We start from the raw sequence: 15,771 nt of genomic DNA, 5'->3' as shown, positions 1-15,771 counted from the left end.
GGGGTTGGGTTATATTTTTGGGCTGGGTTTTTGTTTTGTTCCTGTGACTGACTCATTCTTTCCTGTTCCATTTTTTTCCCTTTGCCTAATGTTGTTGTTCAAAACGATGGTGCATCATGTTGCTAAGAATTTCCCTGGATCTTAACGATGTGTGTTTTTATTAGTAAGCAGCTAGCAGGTGAATGGCATCCCTGGAACACCTCGGAGCCCTTCAGAGCTGCTGGCATGGAGGGTTTGCTCCATGGGAGCGTCCCTGCAGGCAGCACAGCCCGCCGCTGCCGGGTGCTCCACGGAGAGGGAAAACCCCAGCACCAGTGACCTCCCTGGGGGCAGCGCCTGTGCAAGACAAGGGGAGGATGTCTGGAGCCACCAGGAAAGTGCTGGCGCTCCCAGTAACTGGGGTTTTTTTTGGAAGGGCAGGAGATATGGCAGGATGCAGCAAAGCCTCCAGGGCTTTGCCTGGGATAGGGAGCAGTGGGAAAGTGGGGGTTGTAGGAGGGCTAGATGCCAAATTACAGCGTGGGCTTATGCCAGGTACCGCAGGCAGGACAGCTGGGATGCCCCCCCCAGCACGTGTCCTGTTGGGGTACCGGTGACCCCCTTGCAAGGCTTGGTCCTGGGGCAGGTGGCACGGAGGCAGCGTAACCCCCTGCAGCGCCCAGGAACACCATGGCAGAGCCGGTGGTAGAGCCGTCGATGGCACCAGCCCCCCACCGCTGGAGTGATCCTGGCCTAAACGAAGAAAGTCTTAATGAAACAGCCTTTCTCTGTCACACAGTGCTGTAACAACCCTCCCCTCGCTGAGGCAGGAGCTGCCGGCTGTACATGGTGCTGCTCACTCTTAACTTGGGTTACAGCCGCAGTGCCGAGGCACGGAGGCACAGGAGGCAGGACCGGGACCGCTCACCAGACAGGCGCTGCTGCTCAGGGCCAGCCAGGCTTTGTGCTGGCAGGGTCACGGCTGCTGTTGGCAACGCTCTGGCCTCCCAGGCCACAGGGGGAGAAGCGGGGCATGGGTCCCAGGCAGCTGCTGCTCCCCTCTGGCTGGGGTGGTTGTTACTCCCATCATAGGAATAATAAAGATTTTTTTTTCCAGCGGGTGTTTCCTGGCCTCCTTTGGAGTCAGAGAGCAGCTCCGGCCCTCGTGGGCTTGGGCTGCTCAGGCTGTGCTGGCCTCCTGCTCTCTGCCTTGGGGGGAGGACATGGGGGAAGGGGGGGGTGTCCTCCAAAACCTGACTTGGAAGGGCTCAGTTGGGCCTGGAAAAGCCCATGGTCTGAGGGATTTGTGTGCCAGGTGCCTCTGGTAGCAGAAGTGGGGGTCCCCATCCCTTCCACTGCAGGCAGCCACAACCACCCTCTCTTAGCCCCCCACTGCACCCCAACAGCCATGGGCAAGGGGGAGACCTTGAGCTTGGGGCTCAAAATGGCTTTTGTCAGAGCAATGTCAAGGGCCTCCATGGTGGGGGAGGGGGCCGGCCCTGGCACCCTCATGGCTGCAGCTTTACCCACCTACATACTGCAGCCTGGCTCTGAACCCCAGCCAGGGTGCTCAGCCCCCTGCCCATGGGTCTCCCCCCCATCTCAAACATAAACCCAAGGCAGCACCAGCCCCTGGCTGAGCCCAGGGAGATGAGGCAGCACTGGGGCAAGGATGCAGCTCCAAGGAAGACAGGGAGATGCTCCAAGCCCTCTGCCTCCAGAGCAGCACGGTACCCACTCAGCCAGGACTCGGCCACAAGCATCCCCCCTCCACAGCGATGCCCTGCTCCACGCCAGCCCAGGGCACGATGCTGCACCCCAGCTGCTTCACCACCTCCTGCAAACGCATCCTTCCCATCCCGCAAGCGCCTCTCCACTGGCAGTTTCAGCGCTTTATTGTCTGGCGGTCCTGCTACAGCACCCCGCTGTCCTCCCCCTGGCTATGGCCGCAGGGGGGATCCGCTCCCTCATCCCCAGCACGGCACTGCAGTGTCCCTGGGAGCTGGAGGCTGCAGGAGCTGCAGCGGTCCGAGAACTGGCACTTAGGGAATCCTGGCTGGGGCCACACGCTGCTCCTCCACACCGGGCGCAGGGAGGGGGCACACGGCCGGGCATGGCTGTGGTCCAGTCGTGCTGGCCTCGCTGGGCTGGCAGCGTGGGTCACTTGATTTCGGTCATCTTTTAAAAACGTGGTTCTAAAATGCCACCAATTCTGGGTTCTGAGCAGATGCTCTCAGCTTTGTTTCTCTTTAAAAAAACCAAACCCAAACCTTTCTTCCCTTTTATGAGCAGTTTTCGATTTTGGCCAGAAATTGCTGTGCCCACCACTCCTCCAGGTCAATGGGAACAAAGTCTGAAAGAGAGGGGAGGGAGAGAGGAGAGCATAGCAGAGCAGCTGGAGCTCTGGCTGCTCCCCCCAAGCCATACCATTTGCCACTGGAAAGAGTGACACCCCAAAATTTCCCCCACCCCTGCGCCCTGTCCCCAGAAGGCCAGGCTGGGTTTACAGGGACCTTGTCTTCTTGGGGACTTCTCAGCCACTGCAGGAGCCCCCAGGCTGTGTTCACAGCCCTTACTCCAGCTGCCATCAGAGAAGCATGTTGTCCCCATCCCTGCTGCACTCCAGCTTGGTCCTGCTCGGCCCCCCGTGAGGCAGGTCCCCATGGCGGGACCAGGGGGGAGCTCCTCTCCGGCACACTGTTGAACCCACCTCGGTGGCTGGAGAAGGCATGATCTCCACAAGAGCGATCAACCAGGCGTCCTGCTTGCTTGGGCTCCTCCAACAGGGCACAGTGGGACACCCCCGCCGCAGTGCCAGGGGCCAGCTGCCCCCCAGCACCCCCCGAGTGGCCTCAGCACCAGCAGGACAGACCCAGCCCAGCCCCTCTGGCACATCCAGCACTGGGATCGTCCTCCTCCTCCCCTTGCAGCCCTGCTCAGGTGCCCAGCTGAGCCCACACCAGCTCATTGCACCCACGAGCCCGATGCACCCGAGTGCCACGACTGCTTCCCACTTACTTTTCAGTCCAGGGTTGGGGGTTTTCTCTACGTACTGCACGGGGCCGCAGGCACTCTCCCCGCTCCGGCTGCCATCCAGCTGCTGCTCTACCTGCTGCCAGGCTGGGCGGGAGGGCAGGGGGAAAACAGGCAGTGGATGGTTTTGGGATGGGGATTTCCCAGCCCGGGGGGGCTGCAGGAGAGGAGCAGGAGCTGGCGCAAGGAAGGGCAGCTGCCCAGGCTGGGTATCCCATCCCTGCCACCAAGGTCCCCAGCATGATGGGGACACACCCCATGTCCTCCAGCCCCCACCCCAGGACGCGACAGCGAGCGGGTGCCTGCCCCCAGGGACCCTCTGCCCTCACCTTCATAGACAAAGCGGACATTCTCCTCGTGGGCCAGCGTGTAGCACTCCTCGGGGGCCGAGACCTGCTGCAGCAGCACCTGCGGCCGCTTGCCGTTCACTCTGTTGAAGATGAGTTTCTGGGCTGGGCTGTCAAGGGAAGCCGGGGGAGAGGTGAGGGGGGACAGGCAGCTCTTCCCATCACAGTTTGGAGCAAGGACAGGGGTTGTTCAAATGGCCCAGGCTGCCCAACAGCATGCACGGTTGCCCACAGCCCTGGCAAGACCAGGGGCACGGTTGCAGCCAGCCCGCCCCGCTCAGCCCTGTCCCCAAGAGAGACCAAAAGGGACCCAGCCCCCTGGGAGAGGGGAGCTCCCCGGGGAAAAGCACGCACTGCCTGTCTCCCACCCATCCTCCAGCCCCAGCACCAAGTGCAGTCCCTAAAATAAAGAATCTGCCACCAAAACTGCCGAAATATCAGGAAAATGGAAATGAAATCCAGTTAGGCACTGGGCAGGGGCATGTGCTGTCATGCTGCTCTCCGCAGACCAAGCAGCCCGGTTTGCTGGAGCAGCCCTGGCCCCCAGCACTTCCCCGATGTGCCCCAGGCCTGGGAAGAAACCCTCTGCCCACTGGAGGCAGGTCAGGCTTCCCCAGAGCTGGGATCCCCTCCTGAGAGGGGGGCACGTAAACCAGCCCCAGCCTGGAAACAGCAAAACCAGGCGGATCGAAAGGAAAGGTTTGGGATGAGACCTGTGGGCACGTTCCATGCAAAGCTGCAGTATTTTGGCTTTTCTGCCCAGCTTTGGGGTAGGACACGTCTGCAACGGCCACGTTTCTCATGGGACAAAGTCTAAGGGGCCCTGGGAGCACAGGCAGGTTACAGTCTGCAGGGCAGGCGAGAGCGAGAACAGGCAGCCCCTGCCCGCGCCTCCCCTGCCGGTTCTGCAGGCAGCGCCCGGGGCAGGGTAATGCACCCCAAACCACACACGGCTGGGGGCACCGGGCAGGCATCCCTGCCTGCCGCAGGCAGGGCAGCAGCCAGGAGCGTGCCCAGGCGGCCTGCCTGAAGCGTGGTAGCAGCCACACCGGTTCATTAGGGAAAGATCCCGGGAAGGAGGGGAGCTGGAGGGGAGCCTTTTCTCATCCATTTCTTGAAGCTGGAGGAAACAGGCAGAGCCGTACGGGCCCCACGGCGTGGAGCTGCCTGCTCTGCCAGGCTGGGGTTTGGCCCCAGCTCTCCAGCTGAGAAAGCATCTCCGTAGGAGAGGAAGCCATCAGCCCTCCGGCTGCTTGAGTCCCCTCCAGCGCCTGCCCAGCAGCTCCCGTTATTTCTGCTAGAAGCTGGGAGTTTCACCCAAAAGCTATTCCCCCCCTCCCTCCCTTCGGGGACACAGGACAGCCTCCACGCCTCCCGCGGGCCACCACGGCCTCCAGAAGCCAGGGCGGCAGCGGGGACCCGCCAGCCCGGGCCCAGGCGGTTACAGCCCGGTCCCCAGCGCGGTGCGGCCGCTCACCGGCAGCGGCTCAGCCAGCGGCTTTGGGCAACCGGTGCCTCCTGCGGGGCTTGCGGGGGGGAGGGGGGGGGCGGGTTGCACAACCCCGGCCCGGCCCAGCCGCTGCCTCTCCCGGGCTCCGGCGCGCAGGCAGCACCCCAGGCAGCGGGACGCCCCCCGCCCTGCCTCCCCGGGGCGGGCAGCCCGCCGCCGCCTGCCCTTCGCCCGCTCCACCGGCCCCAAATCCCGTTCCCCCGTGCTTTTTGGAAACAGCCCCTGCCCCCGGAGGACGGGGGGGGAGGCGGCGGGGGCACCAACTCCGGTCCCCCCCGCGGGGCGGCCCGCGCCACGAGCGTGCGGTCTCCGCGGGAAGCGGGCGGGGGCAGGCAGCGCGGCAGCCCCCCGCACGGCCCGGCACGCGGGCACCGAGCGCCGGCCCCCGGCCCCCCCCCCCCCACCGCGGCCCCTCCCCCGGCGGCGCGGCCCGGCCGCCCCGGTAACCTTTCCTCAAGGTCACGGCGGCCGCCGCCGCCGCCGCGGGGCTCACCTGGCGGGGGGCCAGGCGCCGGGCTGGAGCCGGCCCCGCAGCTCGCCCAGCTTGCTGCTCTCCACCGCCTGCTGCGTCGGACCTGCGGGCGGCGGCGGGGCGTCAGAGCGGCCCGGGGGAGCGGGGCGGGCCGGGGCCGGTGCCCGCGCCCGCCCACCCCCCGCGCCTCGCCTCGCCTCCCCTCCCCGGGGTCCCCGGTACCTGTGCGGCGCTGCGTGGCCAGCTTGCTGGGGCCGCGCGTCAGCGTGTACATCCTGCGGCGCGGCCCGGCCCCGCACCGGCCCCGCCGCCCCCGCCCGAGTGCGGCGCGCGCCCCTCGCCGGGCCTTTAACGGGCCGGGCCGGGCCGGGCCGGGCCGGGCGCCGCGCCACGCCCCCGCCCTTAAAGGGCCCGCGCGGGACGGGCGTGGGGGCAGCGGAGCGCGGGGCGCGGGCGGGGCGGCCGCGGCGGGGGCGCGGGGAACGGGGCACCTACAGAGCGTGTGCGGGACAGGCGGGGGGCGCGCGTGGGGGAGACGTTGGGGCGTGGGGGGGACGCGCGGGACACAGGGGGCACACGCGGGGGGCACATGGGACACCACACGCGGGGCGCAAAAGGGGCACACATGGGATGTGGGGACACACGGGGGACACGCACGGGACACAGGGGCAACGCATGGGAGACGTGGGGGGGCACATGGGACACACGTGGGACACACAGGGGGCAGCCGTGAGATGTGGAGGGAACGCAGGAAACACACAGAGGACACGGGGGCACACGTGGGGGGACACATGGGACACACGCGGGGCGCATAAGGGGCACGCATGGGATGTGGGGGCACGCACGGGACACATAGGGTGCACACAAGGGAGCTTGGGGACACGCAGGGGTGAAGTAGGAGAGAGGGCACAGGAGACACGTGGGACACAAGATGGCACAGGCATGCAGGGGACACGGGAGTTGCGGGGAACACAGAGGGGACATGCACGGGGACATTCAGGAGACAGGGGACACTGGAGCCCGGGGACACACAGGGGACATGTCGGAGTCACTCCTGGGACACATAGGAGCCAGGCCGGGGACAGCAAGGGGATGCAGAGGCAGGGACTGAGGTGCCACCACCGTGGGGACAGTGCCGTGACGAGCCCGGCGAGCCCCGAGCCGCAGACCCCAGGACGCCTGGGAGCCACGGGCCACCCCGCAGCACGGGAAGCCGGGGCGGGCGGCTGCGTCCCGGCCATGGCGGTGACCTTTGAGCGGGGAAGGCGTGCTGAGGCCTCCCCACGTGGTGGGAGGCGCAGCCCTGGGACGTGACCCTGAGCCAGTCCCCGGCCACCCCACAGCACCCAGCCCGTGGCTGGGTGGCACCCAGGGTTCTGGGGACAGGCCGTGTGACCAACCCACAGGCGTCTTCGGGGATGCTCCCGGGCCAGCAAAGCCACCCACGAGGCTGACCGTGGCCTTTCCACCCTGCCAGCCGCGTGGCCGCGGTGGCACAGCCCCGCCGGGGCAGGAGGGGATGAGGGAGGGTGCCCGGCCCCCCGAAAGAGCATCCTGCAAAGCAGGGCCTGATCCCGCAGGGTGCTGGGCACCCGTGGGCACCTCCCAGGGGGGCACCCAGGAGCTGTTGGCCCCCACATGGCTCCCCCCAGCCCTACAGGATACGGCCCTCGTTACCGTGCTTAAATACGACTGTGACCCGGGGGGACCCCACCACCGGCTCGTCACCTGCCCTGTCACCCAGGGGGCTGGGCCTCAGTCTCCCCACCTGAGGCCTGCCCGGGGTTTATAGGGCACCCGTGGGCGCACGGGCGCAGCCCCCAGCCTTTCCGCGCTCGCCAGCCCCAGGTCCCCGGGCTCCGGCTGGGCCTTCCAGGCGCCCGTCCTTAGCGGGGGTCGTTGCAGAAGGGGAGGGGGTTTCGCCGTGAGCCCCGTGTGCCGAGGATTCACGCCGTGGGGTGACCCCGCCGCCCCCCTCCGGCTCCCCGCAGCCGGGGCGACCCACGCACCCCCTTTTTGCTGGGGTGTCCACGCGGAGCATTAAGCTGGTGCTGTTAGGGGCGGTGGGACGAGGGTGGGAAAGGCCCACACGTGGCGGGAGAGCAGCGGCACCCACCGCCTCGCGCCACCCCCGGGGCTCCGCTCCGCCCCGCGGTCACGCGTGGGCAGGCTGAGTGCCGGCGGGCCGGCACCGCGGCCAGAGGCGCCGCTGGTGTAGTGGTATCATGCAAGATTCCCATTCTTGCGACCCGGGTTCGATTCCCGGGCGGCGCACAGCGCCTTTTTTTTTTCCCCCCCACCCCCGTGGGAGGCTCCACCCGCGGCGCGTGGGGGCGGTCCCCGTGGGGGCGGCTGGGACTTGTAGTCCCCGCGCCGCGGCCACCGCCCGCTCCAGCCCAGCCATGCAAGCGCCGGCGGCGGCGGAGCGCAACAAGGACCCGATCCTGGCGGTGCTGCGGGAGTACGTGGGGCCCGGCGCCCTGCGGGTGCTGGAGGTGGGGGCGGGCGCGGGGCTGCACGCCGCGCACTTCGCCCGGGCGCTGCCGCAGAGCCGCTGGCAGCCCTCCGACATCGACCCCCGGGCGCTGCGCAGGTGAGCGGGGAGCAGGGGCGGGTCCCCGGGGAGCGCAGCCTCGGCCCTTCCCCCGACGGACCGGGGCCGGAGGGCTTGGGCTCCCCACCTCCGTGCTGTGTTTTATTCCAGGAAAGACCCCCAAATCCAACTCTCGGGCAGCCCGGGCTCCCCGGCTCGATGCTTATTTTTAACCAGGAAAGCCTCGATATTCAGCTCTCGGGTGACCCAGGCCCCCCGAGTTGACGCTTTATTTGTTTCCAGGAAAGCCCCAGTACCCAACTCCCAAACAGCCCAGGCGCCCCAGCTCAGTACTTTATTTTTCCCGGAAAAGCCCCAATATTCGTCTCCCCGCCAGCCCACCCCGCTACGGAGCGATTCCTGCCTGCAAAGCACCCGACCACGCGTTGCTGAGCGGCAGTCGCCCCCCCGGTACCCGCGCACGGCCGCAATGCTCCGCGGTGGTGCCAGGCCCAAAGCCCAGCTCACCAGAACGCCGGCAGTGGCTCCCACCTGCGCAGCGTGTGGCTCGCACCCCGCCCCCGGCGTCGTGCCGCCCCGGTGAGCCATGTCGAGCTGTGTTTATTTGCTCTGCGTTGGTGCACGCAGGTCCGGCCGTGGCCAAATGCCCATTCCAGGCATTGCAGCGCCAGGCTGGAAGGGCTCGGTTTCCATTCAGGAAACAAAAATAAACCCCGGCTCTGCAGCGCAGGGAGGAATTTCCCCGCAAAAAAAAAATAAACCTGGTGGGGAGGTGCCAAAATTGGCGCCTGTCCAGGGGGTGCAGCCGGCGTCCTTCCGACCCGTCACCTCTCCGGCAGCGACACCCACCGCGCGCTGCCCTGGTTAAAAATAATTCCCCGGGCCGGGGCCGGGAGGCTGCGGTTCCCTGCTCTGACGCTTCAGGAACTGAGACCTGGCTGGTAAATGTGCCGAAAAGGGTATAAATCACACCAAAATCACACGGTACTGGTGCAGCGGTACTGGCGGCGTGCAGGCAGCCCGGGCGCAGGGGTGCAGGCAGCACCGCGGGCAGCCCAGGCGCGTGGGTGCGGGGCGGCGTGCAGGCAGCCTGAGCACGTGGGTGCTGGCAGCGCTGCAGGCAGCACGGGCGTGTGGGTGCAGGCAGCGCGCAGGCAGCCTGGGCACGCGGGTGCAGGCGGCGCGCATGCAGGCAGCTGGGAGGGCAGAGCGCTCCGGCTGCCCTGCTGAGAGACAACGGTGAACTGGGATTTCTTTTAGGCGCTGGGGTCTCTCGGTCCACGTGCTGCCAGTTGTCCGGCTGCTGGCAGTTCTCCCTGCCACCCTTTGGCCTGTTGCAAAGCTCGGTGATACCAGACCCCTCACCCTGCGCAGAGCCCCCCCGGCTGCGTTGCAAGCACAACCTTATTATTAGACATCAGAGACTCCACCTGGGAGATGCTGCCAGCAGCCGGGGCAGGCAGGTTTTGGGGCTGCCTGCAGTGGGTGCTGGTGGGGGGATGCGGGGGGGGGGGGCAGGCGATGCCCTGGCTGGGGTTCACGTGGGGTTTGGTGCCCGCAGCATCGCTGCCTACGCGGAGGCCATGCGGGTGCCCAACATGCTGCCGCCCATCCTGCTGGACGTCTCGCAGGGCTGGGAGACGTGGGGGGGCACCCAACCCGCCACCCTCGACCTCCTCGTCAGCATCAACATGATGCACATTGCGGAGCTGCGGTGCACCGAGGTGAGCGGGGCAGGGCTGGAGCCACGCCGGCCCTCGCCAGGTCCCTGTCCCCTGGTTTGGGGGTCCCAGGGCCAAGGAGGGGGCTCCTGGGGGGGTGTCCCCAGCCCCCTGACCTGGTCCCCACCTCTCTCTTTCCCCAGGGCCTTTTCAAGGGTGCTGGGGTGCTGCTGAAGCCCGGAGGCGTGCTCTTCACCTACGGGGTGGGTGCTGCTCGGCCGACCACCTGTCTCGGTGCAGGAGCATCCCAGTGGGTGTGGGGTGTCCCTGGGGATGCTGGGGGGAGCAGATGGGAGGGCAGCTCCGGGCATGGCTTGGGGGGGGGGGGGGGGGGGGGGGCTGGGGAAAGCAGGGGGCTCGGCTTTGCGGGGTGGTCTCAGCCTTTGGGGGTATGTGCTGAGCCCTGGATGGGGCTGCTTTGGCCGCTCACCCCCAGGATGGGAGGAACCCTGTCCTCCTTCGCCCCATCCGGGGCAGGGTCTGGGGGGCCCGTGGCAGGTGATGGCACCCACGGTGGGTGACAGGACCCATGGTCCCTCTCGAGGGCCATGTCCCTTCTCACTGGGCTCTGTGCGTGGTGGGGACACCAAGCCGTGGGCTGGTGGGGGCTCGGGGACACACACGATGGCTCGCACCTGCAGCTTCGGCCTCATGTCCCGGCAGCCCTACGCCGTGGATGGCCAGATCAGCCCCCAGAGCAACGTGGACTTTGACCGCAGCCTGAGGCAGAGGTAGGAGGGGGAGCTGGGGGGCCCAGGGCTGCTGGTGGCTCGTGCGGCCCATGCTGCCTGTCCCGCCTGTGCTGCCTGCAGCCACAGGGAGCTCCCTCCCAGCGTCCTCCTTCAAGACAAGACCTAAAGTGGCGGCCGGGGGGGAGCCCCCCCCACCTGGGGGCACCCCTGGGAGATGGGACACGTCGGAGAGCATGGGTGCGAGATGTCCGTCTGTCTGACCCACGCCTCCCTCCCTGGCAGCAATCCCGCCTGGGGCCTTCGGGACACGGCGCTGCTGCGGCAGCTGGCTGAGGCCAACGGGCTGTACCTGGAGAGGATGGTAGGTGCTGGGGTCTGCGGAGGGGGACAGTCCCCGCACCGGTGGGGACCCCCCCGACCCCCAGCTCTGTGCTTCCAGGTGGACATGCCGGCCAACAACAAGAGTCTCATCTTCCGCAAGCAGTAACCCGCCCCGACGGCACCTCCTGGCGTCCCCGGCATCTCCCCACACCTTCACGGCACGGCCGCCCCCCGCATTGATGCCTCCTCGAGGGGTGACACCGTCCCCGCATCGGTGCCAGCTGGGGCTGGGGACAGCAGCGATGGGACGGTGGCCCACTTGCCCCAGCCTGGGCTTGGCTGATGGGCTGGGGGGGGTTTCTCTCCCCCAGCCCCTTTGGGGCTCCCTTTGCAACGGGGTGCCCCAGCCTGGCCCAGAGAAGCTGCCGCAGCTGCCCCGGGGGCACAGGCATGGGGGGGGGGGGGGGGCACAGCACCCCTGGGCGCGGGGGACACCTCTTGCTCAGTGCTGGTTTCCCCAGAGGACACCGTGCCAATGGCAGGGGGACCTGTCCCCCCTTCCCCACCCCAGGGACCCCATCCCTCCCACCAATAAACTCCGGGGCTTTGCTCCCCTGCCCCCAGCAGCTCCCCGATGCTTTCAGTGCTGATTTGCGGGGGGGGAGCATCCCCAATCCTGCCCCTGCAGCGCCGATGGGGGTCAGATCCTGGACTGGGAGCTCCTGGGGGTGCTACACTCGGCCCGGAGGCTTTGGTGCGGTGGGAAGGTTTTTTTTTGGGGGGGGGGGAGACCTCCCACCCCTCTGCAACCCAACCCAGTCTTTATTGCTGCTGGCCGGGCCGGGAGGGTACACAGCGGGGGCATGCGGCAGATAAATTACAGGGGAGGTGGGAGCTGGGCTGGGGCTCAGCATGGGGGTGGGGGGGGAACTACACGACGGTGGTAATCCCTAGAGACAAGCACTGGTGCGGGGGCCTCCCCAGGCCGCAGCTCCCCATGGTATGTCCACAGCCCCCCATGTCGGCACGTCCCAGCTCTCTCCTAGTCCTGGAAGCGGTTCAGGAGGTCGCAGGTTTTCTTCTCCATCAGCTCGTAGATCTTCTTCACCCGCTTGTCGTTAGCTGCCCGAACGTAGCTGCTAGGGTCCAGCGTGGCCATGCCGTCGTGCACCTCGCCCATGATGATGAGCGGCCCGTCCTCCGCCGTCATGTTGGGGCAGGGGCAGCTCCAGTCCATGTCAGTCAAGGTCACCTCCAGGTACTTGATGTTGAAGAACTTGAGGCCCATCTTCTCATCCTTGAGGACATCCTCAAGGGCAAAGCGGGCGATGCCGGAGTCCTGGTCCTCCACGATCTCCATCAGCCGGCCCACAATGGCGAAGTCGCTGCGGCAGAGGCTCAGCACCATCTTGCTCTTCAGGCGGCAAGCCTTGCACTGCAGGCTCTTGGGGAAGGGGCAGACGTCCTCGCAGGTCTCCTTGCTCTCGAAGTTGTTGGTGTTGCCCTCGCAGCCGCCGTAGACGAAGGAGTGGCACTGCTTCAGCAGGTGGTTGTACGCCCAGCGGGGTTCCCAGTTCTGGCAGGGACCCTGCACCATGGGCAGCAGGCAGGTGGGGCGGGCGCTGCCCAAGCAGGCGGCCCGGCACTCCTCGTAGGTCTCGAAATGGTTCCTGTTGGCCCCGCAGCCCCCGTAGCGGAAGGTGAGGCAGGAGCCCTGCTTGGCGTCGAAGTGCCAGCGCACCTCCAGGGCCTCGCACCGCCGCCGGTCTGGCTCCTTCAGGCACTCGGCGCTGGGGAAGGGCTGGGGGCTGCTGGCCCGCGGGGTCGCCCCTGGCTCCCGCCTGACCACCGACAGCGGGAAGTCGGCGCGGAGCAGCCCGGCAGCGTTCCTGGCCGTGCAGGTGTAGATGCCAGCGTCCTCGTGGCGGGCGTTGTAGATGACCAGCTGGCCGATGTTGGTGACCACCACGTTGCCGTACATCTGGTCCGGCCGCATGATGAAGTTCTCCTCCCGCTCGCTCTGCTTCTCCCAGGTGATGTCTGGCCGCGGGCGCCCGCTGACGTCGCAGCGGAAGCTGACGGTGCCGCCGGCACGCACCGACTGGTGGAAGGGGTTGCTGTAGAGGGCGGGGGGCACCGGCACCTCGGGGCCAGCTCCCGGCGTGGGGCGCGCCGTCGTCTCCTGCGGCACGGGGCTGGTGTCGGGCCAGGTGAAGATGTGCTTGCAGGGGACGGTGGTGAGGCGGGTGCCTCGCAGGCACGCCTCGGCATCCATGTAGCACTTGTTGTAGTAGGTGAGGCCGTCGGAGGCGCAGGTGAAGTTGGGCTCCTTCTCACAGCGGTCCTTGCACTTGCAGACAGGCTGCCCGTCCCAGATGTCACAGTCGGAGCCCTGCTGCGCGCACACGAAGCTCTCGCATGAGGCCGCCGGCGCCAGCGCCAGCGCCGGCAGGCTGCCGTCGGCGAAGCGGGCGGCCACGCAGCTCCGCAGCCCGCACACGTTGGTGCAGCATTTCTCGAAGCCTTCGCAGTCCTGGCCGGCGGGAGGGAGAGGAGGTTGGGGGTTGGGAGGTGGAGGTCACTGCCGCGCCGTGGCTGTGGGTGCTGCTCCCACCCCCCGTGGGGCTTCCAGGTGGGCAGGTGTCCGCCACGCAGCCCTGCGCACCCCAGCATCGCTGGGCTCTGGGTGAGAGCCAGCCCGCCCCAGAACGGCTGCGCTGGCCCCAGCCCACCCTCAGCCCCCCCAGACCCACCCCCAGCAGGGGTAGGGGTGCACTGCAGCGACGACGGCCCCTTCTCCCCCAGCAGACGGCGTCTCCCCCCTCTCAGCTTTAGCCGGCTGAGGGGAGGCAGAACTCATTGCACAGACGAACTGCCAAGGAGTCACTCCCCCCGGGTCCAGGCAGCTCTAACCGGGGCGGAGGCGCTGGTGCCCCTGCCTGCTGCTGGGGAGCCCAGAGCCAGGGCCCTCTGGGGCGGGCAGCCTGGTCCGTGGGTGGGCTCCTGACCTCAGGCACAAGTCACGGGCGGGGGCCCAGGGGAGGCTGTCCACTGCCTGATGGGGGTCCCCGTCCCAGCACACCCGTTCCCCTCGTCCCAGCCCCTTGGCTGGGTGGGAGCATCCTGGGGGTGCACAAAGGGGGTGTCCTGGCCACGGGGCATGGCCCGGGGTGGGACATGGGGGGCTACAAGCAGTTTCTTTGCCTGCCGGGGGCCGGGGAGTGGCCCAGGGCAGCCCTCGTGCCTGCGGACAGCAGGGGCTCAGGGGGGCAAAGCTGCAGCCAGGCTGAGCGCGTCGCACCGAAACAACGGAACCGGGCACGGGACCTGCACCCCAAAGCGTCTCCCTCGGGGGAGCTGGGGATGTCCCTCCGATCCCCGGCCCCGCGCACCCCCGGCCCCGCAGCCCCCGCTCACCTGGTCAGCCTGGCACTCCCGCTCGCAGGTGCTCTGCGCGTCCACCCACAGGTTGGGGTTCAGCTGGTTGGGGCAGACCCCCGGGTTGCGCACCCTGCCCGGCTGAAGGCTCAGCCCCGCCGCCGCCGCCGCCAGCAAAGGCAGGAGGAGCGCGGTGCCCCCGGGGGCTCGCTGCCGCCCGCCCGCTCGCCAGCCCCGGCCTGGGCGGCCGAAATTCCCGCGAGGAGGCATCTGGCCACCCCGTGCCGCCGGCCTGGCTCGTCGGTGAGGGCTCGGGGTAAATCACATTCAGGATGGAGGGGATGAGGGAGAAGGCGGGCGGGCGGGGGCACAAAGAGGAGGAGGAGGAGGAGAGGACCAAACCTCTGCCCTTCAGCACGCCCAGCGCCTGCCGGACCACCGGCGATGCTGCCCGCCACCGCCATCCATCGCCGTCGCCGTCGCTCGGCTCTCGGGGCGCCGGGGACACGGTGGCAGCGGCATCCCCCGGCGAGAGGGGCTCAGGCCGTCCCGGCTCCCCGCCGGCACGGCGAGCGGGGCGAGTGGGGTGGAAGGGGAGGATGGGAAGGTTGTAATCTGAATCCCCTCCCTTCCCACTGATGTTTCTGGGTGTTTGGAATGGGAAAGGCGCTGACCTCAGCCTCTAACCCCGGCGAGCCCAGCGATCGGCTGGGCAAACACGGGGGGAGATCAAAGGCAGAATGCGGAAAGTCTCCAAAGAGGGAGAGTGAAAGGGGGGGACACACAAAAAACCCACCCAGCCCTCGGAGCCGAATTCCTGCAGGATGAGAAAACAGCCAGAGCCTGTGGTCCACTCGGACAGGGCCACCGGTGGGGAGACGCGCGGAGCCCACGCTGCGGGGCTGCCAGGGACCAGGCTGGCCTGGGAGCCCCTCACCTAGCCTCTTGGCGCCCGCTGGGCAAAGGCAGCCCTGCGCCCAGGAGCCAGGTTGCGGCACCGGCACGCGTCCACCCTGCTCATCCCCGCTCTCCAGCCAGCATCCCGTGGGTGCCGCGCTGCCAAGCGCGGGACGCTGGCTCGCCCGGCAGCATGGCAGGGTGGGTGCCCACCCAGCCCCCCTGGAGGGGCTCACCCAGCCCGGCGGCAGCTCCCAGCCCTCCCTCCCCACTGATTTATGGCCAGGCTTTTAAAACTGGCTGTATTTTTCTGAGCTGGAAGGCTGCGCCTGGCCGTGCCAGACCCCGGCAGGACTGCTCCGGCACGCTGTGCCTGGGCTTCAATCCCGCCGCTGCCTCCCCGAGCACGTCCCGCAGCCGGCCCTAAGCTGGCAGGAGCCGGCCCCGGCTCCCCGGCCAGATTTCCCTAATCCCCAGTGGAGACTGACCTGCGGCAGGAACATTTCACGGCATTTTGGGAGCATTAACTCTTCCGGCACCGGCGAGAGCCGTGACCCACCCGCCTCAGCGCTGAGGTGGGGTCTGCAGCTCCTCAGAAGCAGCTGACCCACCCGAGGGGGTTTTGCCCTGGGGGGGGGCAGCTCAGAACCCCCAGCCTCCCTTCCGCAGGGCTGCAAACTAGGGGGGGGGGGGGGGCAGCGGACAGCAGCAAAAAAGTGGGGAGCCTTTTCTTGACATTTTTAGGGGGGGAAACCAACCCACCTGCACCCCAGAGGTGTTTTTGCATGCGGTGGTTCAGTGCTCTCCCCACCTGCGGCTCCCAGGGAAGCCCCGTTGCACCGGACCAGGCATTCTGGGGGGGCCCTC

General features: G+C 67.8%; 3 protein-coding genes and 1 non-coding gene across 5 annotated transcripts; 2 read left to right on the top strand and 2 right to left on the bottom strand.

Annotated features, from left to right (window-relative positions):
- Positions 1-1,856: 1,856 nt before the first annotated feature.
- On the bottom strand, positions 1,857-5,725 carry MCRIP2 (MAPK regulated corepressor interacting protein 2). Of its 2 annotated transcripts, XM_075515619.1 has the most exons (5): positions 5,564-5,725; positions 5,363-5,444; positions 3,342-3,469; positions 2,998-3,099; positions 1,857-2,332 (listed from the first exon to the last, which is right to left on the bottom strand). In XM_075515619.1, exons 1-5 carry the CDS (start codon positions 5,613-5,615, stop codon positions 2,262-2,264), a joined length of 435 nt encoding a protein of 144 aa, XP_075371734.1. In that variant the 5' UTR covers positions 5,616-5,725; the 3' UTR covers positions 1,857-2,261. The 2 variants fall into 2 exon arrangements, with proteins under 2 accessions (XP_075371734.1, XP_075371735.1); XM_075515620.1 differs by lacking the exon at positions 2,998-3,099.
- Positions 5,726-7,544: 1,819 nt separating this feature from the next.
- Positions 7,545-7,615, top strand: TRNAG-CCC (transfer RNA glycine (anticodon CCC)). Its single transcript has one exon. It is a non-coding gene; the product is annotated as a tRNA-Gly (tRNA).
- Positions 7,616-7,708: 93 nt separating this feature from the next.
- Positions 7,709-11,247, top strand: METTL26 (methyltransferase like 26). The gene is made up of 6 exons (XM_075514881.1): positions 7,709-7,934; positions 9,457-9,619; positions 9,760-9,819; positions 10,280-10,347; positions 10,591-10,669; positions 10,748-11,247. The coding sequence occupies exons 1-6, from the start codon at positions 7,744-7,746 to the stop codon at positions 10,793-10,795; spliced, it is 609 nt and encodes a 202-aa protein (XP_075370996.1). The 5' UTR covers positions 7,709-7,743; the 3' UTR covers positions 10,796-11,247.
- Positions 11,248-11,665: 418 nt separating this feature from the next.
- WFIKKN1 (WAP, follistatin/kazal, immunoglobulin, kunitz and netrin domain containing 1) lies at positions 11,666-14,471 on the bottom strand. Its single transcript, XM_075515237.1, has 3 exons — positions 14,410-14,471; positions 14,047-14,317; positions 11,666-13,162 (listed from the first exon to the last, which is right to left on the bottom strand). Exons 1-3 carry the CDS (start codon positions 14,469-14,471, stop codon positions 11,672-11,674), a joined length of 1,824 nt encoding a protein of 607 aa, XP_075371352.1. The 3' UTR covers positions 11,666-11,671.
- Positions 14,472-15,771: the final 1,300 nt, after the last annotated feature.

Source organism: Mycteria americana, chromosome 12 (assembly GCF_035582795.1).
Source record: "Mycteria americana isolate JAX WOST 10 ecotype Jacksonville Zoo and Gardens chromosome 12, USCA_MyAme_1.0, whole genome shotgun sequence".
Classification (NCBI taxonomy): Eukaryota; Metazoa; Chordata; class Aves; order Ciconiiformes; family Ciconiidae; genus Mycteria; species Mycteria americana.
This window is presented reverse-complemented; position numbering and strand designations above follow the sequence as displayed.

What these genes read in the sequence shown, in the direction of transcription:
- MCRIP2 (XM_075515619.1), bottom strand. Translation starts at nt 5,615, where the DNA reads ATGTACACGCTGACGCGCGGCCCCAGCAAGCTGGCCACGCAGCGCCGC. An exon ending in TGTCCGCTTTGTCTATGAAG is followed by an intron (nt 3,100 to 3,341) that starts GTGAGGGCAGAG and finishes CCTCCCGCCCAG; the next exon opens with CCTGGCAGCAGGTAGAGCAG. An exon ending in CCCCAACCCTGGACTGAAAA is followed by an intron (nt 2,333 to 2,997) that starts GTAAGTGGGAAG and finishes CCTCTCTTTCAG; the next exon opens with ACTTTGTTCCCATTGACCTG.
- METTL26 (XM_075514881.1), top strand. Translation starts at nt 7,744, where the DNA reads ATGCAAGCGCCGGCGGCGGCGGAGCGCAACAAGGACCCGATCCTGGCG. An exon ending in GACCCCCGGGCGCTGCGCAG is followed by an intron (nt 7,935 to 9,456) that starts GTGAGCGGGGAG and finishes TGGTGCCCGCAG; the next exon opens with CATCGCTGCCTACGCGGAGG. An exon ending in GGCTGTACCTGGAGAGGATG is followed by an intron (nt 10,670 to 10,747) that starts GTAGGTGCTGGG and finishes CTGTGCTTCCAG; the next exon opens with GTGGACATGCCGGCCAACAA.
- WFIKKN1 (XM_075515237.1), bottom strand. Translation starts at nt 14,471, where the DNA reads ATGGCGGTGGCGGGCAGCATCGCCGGTGGTCCGGCAGGCGCTGGGCGT. An exon ending in GGGCGTGCTGAAGGGCAGAG is followed by an intron (nt 14,318 to 14,409) that starts GTTTGGTCCTCT and finishes ATTTACCCCGAG; the next exon opens with CCCTCACCGACGAGCCAGGC. An exon ending in GGGAGTGCCAGGCTGACCAG is followed by an intron (nt 13,163 to 14,046) that starts GTGAGCGGGGGC and finishes CCCGCCGGCCAG; the next exon opens with GACTGCGAAGGCTTCGAGAA.